Here is an 11,737-nt window from a genome sequence, read left to right as displayed (position 1 = left end):
TGTGTGTGTGTATATATATATATATATATATATATATATATATATATATATATATATATATATATATATATTCCGTCAAATTGTCTGTTTATATATACCGCAGTATATTTATTGCAACACCGCAACAAAGTAACAATGATTTTCATGGTTTTTACAATTCAAATTTAAAGTTTGGAGAATCCACAAAGCATATATGGAATGCAAGTAGCACAAATGGCGTATCGTCTCTAAAATTAGTAACCATAACAACGGGACCGCAGTCAAAGCCGTTTACAATTTATTGCAACACCGAACAAAGTAACAATGAGTGTTTCCATTATCAGGAATTAATTTATTTGGAGAATATGACAACACATACAAATAAATAAATAAATAAATATATATTAATTTTCGGATTAAAATGAATAAATATACAAAAATAAACAATTAGCATGGCCGAGTGCGCATGTCCGCTAAATCCACTAGAGTTTGCACTAGAGTCAGCTGTGTGTCGTCTCAGCCGGAGGCTCCACAGCCTCCTCTCTCTCTGTGTTAATGTTTACCCGCTGGCTCAGTGCGGTGTGCAGGAGAGTTTGGAACAATTTCGGGGAGAGAAAGAGCTGATGACTCAGCTGTTTCCCTCGACATCAAATCAAAAGAGCGCTTTGTGTGGAAGCTGTTCATAATGTGTGTAGACTCAGATTAAAGTTCCACATCTGCTTCACCACCGGCTCCACAGAGAGCCCTGAGATGAGCCCGGAGCTGCTGACTGTCATCGTGGCTTCGGGTGAGTTTGTTTTATCTGCGTTGTTTATCTTAATGATGTTAAAAAAGTGAGGAAAGCCATCTTGTCGCTAAGCTAAATTGGTATTTTTCTTTATACTCCATTAAACATTTGATAGACGTTTTTAGTTACCAGCAATTATACTAGGGAGATGTGGGGGGAGATTTGTGCCTACTGAATCTGTAGCTGTGTTTCTGTATAAATACATACATATTTCATATATATATATATATATATATATATATATAGTTTTTACATTTATTTATATATTTATTGCCTAATTTATTTATTTATATATTTATTTCATATCCATTTATATATTTATATTTTTTTATATATATATTCCTATTTCCTTTTTTGTGTATTTATTTATGTATTTAATACTAAATAAAGTTGTTGAAAGTAACATGACACAACACAACTTGTGTCTGTCAACAGAACCTTTTGTAATCATTTGGTGAAATAAGCTGTGAATCTTCTTTTTCAGATAACGTGGTGTTCTTGTTTTTAGTTCATTTTTTAGACAAACTGAAATCTGAGCAGAGAACTATACTGCAACGTAACAATGAAATCTTCTCCACACAAATCTTATTGAAAGGCCAATAAAGGCCACATTGGGAAAAAAAAACCGTTTTGTGCAGAATTGTGAATTAGACATCTACAAATGGCAGCTATCACTACATGTACATAGGCATCACTTAGACATTACCTATATTGCTACTTGGTGTCCAGAGACCCCTCCATACTGTCTTTATTTATTCTAACATGTACAGTGTGCTGTTTCTCTCTCCCTCCTCAGTGTCCTGTGTGGCGTTTAGTTTAATGATCCTGATGATGGTGGTGGTCCTGTACAGGAAAAATCCTCTCTGCTGCAGATTCACCCCCCCCAGGACTGTAAGAACAACTGTTTACTACAGTAATCACAGAAAGACTTTGGACTTCTGTCCCATTAACTGTTCCAGAAGAATTCACAGAATCGACCCCTTAATACCAGATTTTATTGGGATGAGATCGTCTTTAGGTGTTGTTATACAGTTGTAGCCTCACAGCACTACATCCCCCATAATGCACTCTCTACACAGTCTTTTTTGAATCATTTATAATGAATGGATTTAACATAACATATAGTGTACAGAAGCCCATGTAGCACAGTATACAAAAGAAGCAATAGAAAATGAATAAACCATCAACAACAACAACAAAAACGGAGAGCAGTTCCAGAGACATGACCTGATCCACCAGTTCCCAGGGCAGTCTGGTCTCATCCATCATTCGTAGCTATGCCTACAGAAAAATAATGATGCGCCTTAATTCGTAGATATCCTGCGAAAATGCTTTTGTATGTTATCCACACAATCATGAATGAGGAATTAAAAACAGCCATGTTTCAGCCAGGAGACAAAACCTAACTAAGTAGTTTTGGTGTCTAAACCTTACTAAGTATTTCACGATCTGTTGTAGGTTAAACCTAACCAAGTAGTTTTGTTGCAGAAACCTAAATAATATTTCATGATATTAATCTAATCCTAACTAAGTAGTTTTTGTTGCCTAAATCTAACTGACTTTCTTGTGAAGACAGAAGTTTATTCTGAAAAGGCTATGCACGTTAACAAGGGAAAATTTGCACAACCCGCTGGACTTTCGTAGGAAGACGCAAAAATGTTTTGGTAAAATGAGTAAACTTTTCGTAAGATATCATACGAACTGTTGCATGAGGAGACAATGCACAGGGCATACATTTGCTGTTGGGAACAACAACACTGTGTGCATTGAGTACGTACCAACCTGCACTACTGGAGCCATAGAAGGCTTCAATTAGTTTGTGGTCGTTCGATTAACGGTGCTTAATACGATATTCAGTGCATATCTAGCGCCTCCACATGGCTCTCAACCATAGACTGTACATAAGAATTGGACGTAGTCTTCCTGACGTCACCCATTGGTCTGTGGACGGCCATTTTGAAGGCTTGAGTTTGGTGTTTTTCGCCTTCGCCATCTTGACTTTTTGCGTCCAGTGAACGTAAGTGACTATATTTAAAAGAATTAAAATTTAAGACATTTAGGCATTAAACACAATAATGCAACTAAACTGTATTAACTCAAATAATAAAAGTTTCAATCCAGATCATGACGAAGGACACCTCTATAAGAAGGGGCTAAAGTATTAGCAAATAATGCAAAAACTGCCTCAAATGCAAATTTCTTAACAAATTTGCAGGCATCCAATTACCTTAACTCCCTGATATGGAGGGAGGATTGGGGCTCTTTAGGGTCTGATGCCCCTCGGTACAGTTCACCAGAGTCCTAATAATAATAAAAAATGTCACAATATTACATCACCACGGGAAAAATTAACAATCTAGGCGGTTAAATCCTGTGAATGAGAGATAGTAAGAACCCTAGTACACAACCCAACCAGGAGTTTAGAGCCCCACTGGAGCTGATAACGATTCTTACCAAAGAGCTCCTCAGCTGGGTATCCGACCTAAGACCTCATCATGCACCGTCCATTGGAGTACAATGCCATCAGAAAATCTTTGCCGTGGATGTTGAATTGAGACAAATTGCCAATGATCTCTTATTTCCCAGGATGAGCTTCCCCATTACCACAGCAGGCACTCTTTGATTGGCATCGCCCATAATGAGCACAGGGCTGCCATGAACCAGGGAGCTTTTGGACAACAGGTAAAAAAGCTGATCATCTGATAAGAATTGATCGCTGCAAGGATTTAAAAATGCATCAGCCAGAAGTTTAATATCAGATTGTATCTGCTCATGTGTATGCGTATGGAATCTAGCTCCCTGTAGGGCTGTTTATTGTTGGGAAGCCAACTGACTACCACCTGAATGGGGCTCTGCCGAGGCTGCCATCCTATGAGAGCGTTCGTAAGAAGGACCGTCAGAGACAGATCCACAGTATGATCTCAAGGCGCTTCGGCCTCAGCGGCTGCCACGATGAGGTGAGCGGACAGAAGGCTGCAGATTCAGTTTGGTCCTGTAGAAGGTAGTTTCTCCTGCAAACTTTTTATTGCACTTCACCTTGAAACGCAGGAAGTGCAGGAAATACAGTTATCTGCTTTCTTTCCGAGAGCGAGAGGAAAAGATCAAATCCACTCTCATGTCTGTGGAATAAGTATGGAACTGGAGTCAGGAGGCAATTAGCCTCGCTTAGCATAAAGACAAGCAGGGGGGAACAGCTAGCCCAGCTCTGTCTCAATAATTGCCCCAACAATCTGCAACTTTCGGTAAAGTCACCTTTTAAATTGACAATCATCATAGGTGTAATTCAAGGAACATTTTTAAACGGAATCCAATTTTTTTTTGTCTCTAACCGTTGACTTCCTTACATATTTTTTGCCAAAATAAGGTCCCACGGGGAGACCGTAAGGGGAGCAACTCCTCCTTTCTATTAGCACTACACCAGACTATGGAGCCCCAAAAGTCCCATAAGGTGTTTTTAAATCTTGTGCGCACAAGATATACTTCTTCCCACATGATAACTAAGTTGTACGCACAAGACTAAAAATAACAAAAAGCGCACACAAGATTTAACAAAAAAAAAAACTTTCAGCATTTTGGGGCTCCAAACCAGCCATATTGGAATTGATAATTAAATTGGAAAAAATAAAGAGTTGCCGTGCAAAAAAAAATGCCTGTATTGTAAAACAGCCTTTCTGTTATAAATGTGTAGTTTTCCAGCCAAAGCTTCATTAACCCCGATGACATCCTCCTGGTTGTTTTCTCAGATTTTAGACAGCCTAAGTTATTATACAGCGTTGTAAACTGATCTTTATGTGAAAAAATTGGGGAGTAACCTTTAAAGTATATCTTTAGATACATTACATTAAATATATTTCATTTTGTCACGCTCCATTCTAGCCTCCACCAACGTATGAAGAAACCCTTGGCCAATCCGTAGACGTTCCACCTGCAAATCTATGTTTTCCGTATGTTCACCCATCGGTCCCCCCCCAGGGTTACAGCTCAAACCTCAATGAAGACACGCAAGAGCCCGGTCGAACACCCACGCCGCTCCAGGGGCCGTCTTCCTCCTACTGCCCGGCTCCAGAGCTCCAGAGCTCCAGGTTGTTTCTGTCTGTCTGATGTGTCGTTTGACAAGTCACAGAATGATGAAGAGGGGCTACAGTTGTACAAGCCAAGAGAGTGACGCCTTTAGGGACAACAGATGAGTTTCGGGAAGGGAATGGTTGTGCTTTGAGGCAGAGCTGTTGATGGATCACCGTTATTCTGCTTGGATGTATTCTCACGACAAAGACTCTCTGGCTGTACACTCCCCCAAGAGTGACAATGACACATCTCTGCATTGTCCACTCTATTCCCGGCAGGTTTTTCATTGTGTTTGTCCCAGAATGGTATAATGGGTGAAAGGATTCAAATGTTTGACGAATGAGAGTCTTTAGAGACTGACAGTTGGCTTTTTACTTAACATCTTTGAATTTAACAGATTTGACACCAATTAAATCCTGAATGTCAAGTGTTTCCGTCAGACTTCTACTCTTATAAGAGTCTAGAAAGAACATTCAGACTATCAGAGGATGATAAAGCTGTTCACCAACACCCAGGATGATTCAAATCTTTCAGGATTAATAATTCACAACATGGCAGAATGTACAGGAAAAATGACAGACTGTTTATATGTAGTCACAGAAGGAACCTCGGTGCAGAAAATGGAAACATTAACATTTGTAAAAAAAAAAACAACTAAAATCCAGCCTCGGAACACAGCCTCACTCGGAATGTTAATAAAATATTTCTGCCTGTAGAAGTGTTTAATGAAAACCATTTCCCATAAGCCCTAGGTTAAAAGAAAAAGATATGAGCCCATTGCAGTCAGCTCAGACATGTCTGTTATAACAGCAGGGCAGAGAGGAGACATTTTAGACAGCAGCAATGGACGCTAAATCATATAAGGGTTTTGTCATCCAATCCAAACCAACTACTTCAGATATGGTTAATAAATTGAAAACACATACACATGATAAAACCCGTGAAAAATAGCCTTCAATCTTAAAAAAACGCGCGTCTCACGGATTTTGTGTATCTGTTCCTCGAAAGCTATAGCCGTTTCAGAGACAGCAATACTTTTAGCTAACTGCTAAGATAAGCATGCTTACAAGCTCAAAATGCCTTAACAATGTGAGGTTTAGTAGGTATAGTCTGGCTACCATTTTCACCAGTTATTCGCATGCTAATAAGCACTTAACACAAAGAGCCTCTGAGGCTCATCAGAATGGCATTTGCTCATGAACAGAGGTATTGGACAAATTTCAATTTTGACCCGTATTATGGCGCTAGATAAAAAGTTGCCAAAATGATTTCAGTTAGTCTTGCTGTGTAAATAAATATCTGTACCAAATTTTATGGCAATAGATCAAGTAATTGTTGCGAGATTTCACTTAACACCCTAAGGGTCCACATCATTGTGGAGTTGGAGGAAAAAGATCAGGGATCCATTAAAATCAGTAGGATTCATCATCTGGGAACCATGAATATCTGTACCAAATGCCGTTGAGATATTAAGAAAAAAAAACTGTCGACCTGCTGTTGGAGCTAGAGGAAAAGTCAATGGATCGCGAAAGTCACTAGGCTTCACGCTCTGAGGACCATGAATGTATGTGCAAAAGTTCATGCTAATCCATCTAACAGTTGTTGAGATATTTCAGTGGTTGACACACATTTACAGACTGTTAAAGTAAAACAATTGCCTGAACTAAGCTAATAAAAATCAAAAGGTTGCACTCTCATAGAGGTCTCCTCTATACCAAGCCTTGCTTACACAGTAACTGTGTTTGGCCTGCACTCATCACCAATGACTGCCACTTTGAGTTTAAGAGGTAAAGCACGACAGCATGGTTACTCTTTAACCCCGATCAAACACTGACCACAGAAAACACAAAAGCGACCACTGGGTGAAGTACACTGCACGTTGTTGTTTGTGTGTCCACTGAGGTCGAACTGCACTGATACCGGCTGAACTGAGAACCAAGAAGTGCAGATCTCGCACAATAGCTGGTAGCTATTCAGTAACTTTCACGACTCATTCTGTTCTTTTTGAAAAGGAGGGGAGAAAAAAAGCAGCATAGCAGACTTCAAATAATCCAACTGCTTACACTCGTTGTTTATGGGAATATCGCTCAGTTTCATTTTGGTATATTAAACAGTGATTTACCCTCCAAATAGAACGCCATGTCTGCATACTCATCGCATTCATCACTCTGCTTCATGACAGCGTTCCCACTCCCATGTAGTGTACCAGGCGTTACCCACACTCCCCCTGCATACCACAAGCCGCTGAACTACAACAGTTCCCATTTTTCTCTTAAATCCTGTTCAAAGTGTTTTTACAGAAATGCTGACAAAATATTTCACTGATAAGCTCGTACCAATCACAACAAATCTCATACAGGGGTTGTTCAATAAGGACCACAGCCCAATGGAGACTAGTAATCATCAAAGGTTTCCTTTTAGCCAAGTCACAGAGTAATCATAATCCTTTGAAGGTATCATTCTTAAGGTTGCTTATTTTTTCCTGTAACTTCCAATATATGAAGACACTGACCAGATATGTGAATGTAGACCCAGTGAATCAAGCTAAACATAAAGTAATGAAGTAGTGATTGTACTCCATCTTGTGGGCAGTTTTAGTAATGAACCTTTCCAACATTATTTTTCTCCCCATGTGACACTTGTTAACTCAGCTTCTCTGTAACAAGAAATATCTGTGAATCAATATGCAACAATCAATGTAATCCTCAGTGTTGAACCTTTAATATTTTAAACACTCATTTATCAAAATGTGCTTAAAAAAGGATTGTGGGAATGTGCTTGGTTAAATCTGATTGATCTCCTGGGGCACCTGAGGCTTGTGGGGGGAAATCAATGTCATAAAAAAATACATAAAAATCTAATTTCTAATCTAATGTCCTGTCAGTAATTTTAAACTCTACATTCATCAGTGTGTCCCATGTCATCTTCTGTCAATAATGCGTGTAATGGGATTGATTGGGACGTGTGGACAGGGTGTTTTGATGCAGGAATAATACATTGTTTTGTGCTTCTGTGTCTCTATTGTGTGAATTATGGCGTCCAATGGGGTGAGTCTCACACCACCTGAAAGCTTGTTCAGTTCAGCAAGCTCCGTCTTTATCTATGCTCATCGATTAAGCAGAGAAAGTAACAACTACAGAAAAAGCTCATGTAAATTACATTATGGTTCGTGTGGGATCCCATTGCTCACAGTTGGCCCATTAAAGCTCTGGGTAGGTAACACAGGAGATACAAGTTAGAGTTAGCTAGTATCCAACCCCAAAAACCCAGCCCAGTGTTGTTTACTAATGAAATGACACCGACAGCCAGCCCCTTCAGGCCTTGTTCCGAAGCCACTCCCCCAAAATGTAATGAGCTCTAATGGCTTATGGCTCTAATGAAATGACTGGACGGGCTTATTGCAGTCCTGCAACAGCCACAGATACTGGCTTTTTTTTGTCAGAGCATTTGATGTATTGATTGGTTGGTTGTCAGGCTGTAAAATACAATTTCAAAGAATTTAACTAAAATGTTTTTTTAAATACATTTAATGGGAGCTAATCTTGACAGAAAAAACAGAAATGTAGAACAAATTTATTAAAAAAGAAAAACTGAAATATCACATGGTCATAAGTATTCATATAACCCTTGATAATACCCTTGACACAAAACCCAGGTTGTTACATGTAAAGACTTTCACGTATAAAACTTTAATATAGTTCAGTATTACAGCACCTCAGCTCATTAAGGTGGGTTGTTCTGGGTGATCATCTCAGTGAACAGTAACTGTAACAAAAGACACCTGCCCGTAGTAATGCACATGTATCATGGACTATATTGGGATGATCTTATCGTCAAACACAGTAATCACCACATTGTTGACTCCCATAACACAAAATCAATCAAGTCTTCACTGGAAATGTTTTCTTTATACATTTGATTTAGTTAAGTTTGTGTCAATACACTGGAAAAAAAAAGAAAGAAAATCCATGTGTGACAGGGTTGATTTTCTGTTGAGTAGGTGCCATAAAGTGTGTCACATAAATATGGAACTCGGAGACAGGTGGCCATGGAGAGACCAAGAGTTTTTATGTGTCCACCGACTCCTCTCTGCTTTGTGGCTGATGGTTTGCCGTTCACTTAGATCACCGGAAATCAGTCAAAGTGTCAAAAAACAAATCCTTCTTGATCAGGACTTCCCAGTCCGGTCTGTTCCAGTTTTAGACCATGTCTACCAGTTTAAACGTACCCTCCTGTTTGATTGGCATGACGCTGACGAAGGTCTTGTAGAGCACAGCTCCTTTTGGCAGCTTGGTGATGACCCGGGTGGCCTCCAGGCTGCGTGGAGGCGGGACGTAGACCTCCTTGGTGAACCTGACGTAGCCGTCCTCCAGAGCAAAGAGCGTCTTGTTGGTTCCCAGACCCACCTGCAGGACAGGGGAGAAGGAAGGGAGGAGAGATGCACGATGAGAACGTGTACATTTTCACCACACCATATTGACGTTTGATTTAATACAGAAGGTGTTACTCACATGTGCTCCTGGGTGATACCTCATCAGCCTCTGTGTTGCAAGGATGTTACCGGCATGGACAAAATTACCTTGTGACCAGATGAAGAGAGACGTTAGATCACCTAAACGGCTGTGGCACCTGAGGTAGAGCGCTTGACCCACAACCACAAGGTCGGTGGGTCAACCCCTCTACCGGCAACATGCCGAGGTGTCCTTGAGCGAGACACCTAACCCCAAAATTGCTCCCCGGGCGCTTCATTGCAGCCCACTGCTCCTCCGGGATGGGTTAAATGCAGAGAACCGAATTTCCCCATTGTGGGACTAATAAAGGCTTAATTATTATTAATTATTAAACTCCTGTCACTGTCATCATTATGTAAACATCTTGTGGAATATACATAAACATTAAAAAATTCTGTTTTAAATCAGCAGTTCTCTAAAACTGTATCAACATAAAGGTTGACTTTTATGATGGAAGATTTACTCCATTGTTACTTTTGTATTAGACTGCATTCTTTTGGTTCGGTGTATCTCATAGAAATAACTTGTTTGGGTTTTTCATTAGGGTTATTCATAGTAAGAAAAATATACAAAAATGCCTGCCTTCTTTAACAATATGGATTAATATTAACTAATGTTGAGCATCAGCTTCTCTCCTTACTGTAATTTGAAAAATAATATGTATCTGCGTTGTAACAGGCTGTCACGTCGAAATCAACTTGAGTCTAAGGCAGACCTGGGCATTGTACGGCCCGCGAAAGATTACATGATAATTAGAAAATAAAACATATTTTCTAATTATCTTATGGGTGGACTAAAACCGCATTGCTTTTATTTTGAAGCCCATTTATTCTCACAGTGCACGCAATCGTGCACGTCAACTGTGCACGTGAAATGCGTGTGATTGACAACCTGTCTACCTTCCGTGTCACCCTGAAAAATGCGAAAATGTCGGCTCATGCCAAAAAGAGAAAAGTGGATGCCGAAAGCAGAACTTTCAAACAAATATGGACTACTAATGTTTCTTTACTGAAGTCCAGGGTGAACCTGTGTGTTTGGTTTGTGGGGAGCATGTCGCCTGTGAGGACAGTCTGAAACGGCATTACGAACATAGAGAAATACAAACACTGACTGATGCCGAACGAGCGCGGACATCAACGGATTTCTTTTTGAAAACATTAAATGTTTAATATAGGCATGTAAAGTCAAAAAGGCTACAAAACTGGGACACTTTTCTTTACACAGTTCAGTGACATGTCTTGTTTATTTTGGCTACAAAGATGATGTGATGTCTTTAGAAAGCTAAGAAAATCCTTGTTTCAATAGTATATGAAACTCAAAATGCCCTTTGTTATTAATGTGACTGAAAATGAGTCAAATGTTTCACATTTTGTTTATCATTTTGGAAATTCTATTTGAATAAATGATATTTTTGAAAGCTAACCTCACCTTTTAATTGCCAAATAATAACATACACTCTTACCAGCGGTCAAAACAATGCCATTTACTGCTTTTTATATAGAAATAAAATGTATATTATGCATAATTGAGTTCGGCATTTTGGCCCGGCCCTCCAAAATATTTTCAGTTGCTCATTTGGCCCCCTGGGAAAAATAATTGCCCACCCCTGGTCTAAGGGATGAATAGCTACTGCGCTCATGCGAAGTGTCTTTAAAAATGATATGTTATTACCATCTTGTTTCTTGAAGCCATATCTCCGACCGGGGCTCTTTCCGCCGACGTTCTTACTGCTGCCACCAGCCTTTTTAGAAGCGAACCTCACAGAGTCCAGAAGAGAAGTCTGGCCGGGTACCAGCAGACCTGAAACCAGCAGCACAGACATGCAGGTGAAGTCACACACAGCCACCGTATCCCAGAACGACCTTCAAATGAAGCATCAACTTAAGTTAGTGTTTTACGTGTCGCTAATGACCATACGCCAGACATTCCCTGCAAAAGTATTTTTTTTCTGAATGTGAACACTGTCATCAAGTATCTATGACATTCAGTGCTAAATTACACATTGAGCTAGCTCTGCTAGTTAGCATGTATCAGGTTTAAAACGTTGAAAAATGTTAGAAGAAAACACAGAGCAGCTGAGAATAAATATGCCCATTTCTTACGTTCGCAAGTGCAGTTTGTAAATGTTGGTAGAACGTATTAAACTATTAATTTAGATACTCGATACCTGCTCTGGACTTCAGCATCAAGGACGCCAGCGCCGCCATCTTGAATGATGTCACTCGCGCCACTGCGTCGTTGCGTCACATCCGGAGTTTTTCTTTATTTGCTGCGTTCAAGATCCCCCTGAAAGATGTCAGACCGTATCAGCAGACAACAAATACAAAACCCTCTTTAGTTTAAAAGCTGTTGTGAAATGCCCTAAAAAAAAGAAACGCTTGCCTCAGCGTCATTA

The 11,737-nt window shown here is 39.7% G+C and overlaps 2 protein-coding genes across 2 annotated transcripts; one reads left to right on the top strand and one right to left on the bottom strand.

Moving 5' to 3' along the window:
• Positions 1-596: 596 nt before the first annotated feature.
• LOC129091586 (uncharacterized) lies at positions 597-8,366 on the top strand. Its single transcript, XM_054599265.1, has 5 exons — positions 597-766; positions 1,563-1,657; positions 3,353-3,448; positions 3,562-3,723; positions 4,643-8,366. The coding sequence occupies exons 1-5, from the start codon at positions 730-732 to the stop codon at positions 4,865-4,867; spliced, it is 615 nt and encodes a 204-aa protein (XP_054455240.1). The 5' UTR covers positions 597-729; the 3' UTR covers positions 4,868-8,366.
• A 135-nt stretch (positions 8,367-8,501) lies between these two features.
• On the bottom strand, positions 8,502-11,615 carry mrpl27 (mitochondrial ribosomal protein L27). The gene is made up of 4 exons (XM_054599266.1): positions 11,510-11,615; positions 11,014-11,142; positions 9,343-9,410; positions 8,502-9,237 (listed from the first exon to the last, which is right to left on the bottom strand). The coding sequence occupies exons 1-4, from the start codon at positions 11,547-11,549 to the stop codon at positions 9,031-9,033; spliced, it is 444 nt and encodes a 147-aa protein (XP_054455241.1). The 5' UTR covers positions 11,550-11,615; the 3' UTR covers positions 8,502-9,030.
• Positions 11,616-11,737: the final 122 nt, after the last annotated feature.

Source organism: Anoplopoma fimbria, chromosome 5 (genome assembly GCF_027596085.1).
Source record: "Anoplopoma fimbria isolate UVic2021 breed Golden Eagle Sablefish chromosome 5, Afim_UVic_2022, whole genome shotgun sequence".
NCBI classification, from domain to species: Eukaryota; Metazoa; Chordata; class Actinopteri; order Perciformes; family Anoplopomatidae; genus Anoplopoma; species Anoplopoma fimbria.
This window is presented reverse-complemented; position numbering and strand designations above follow the sequence as displayed.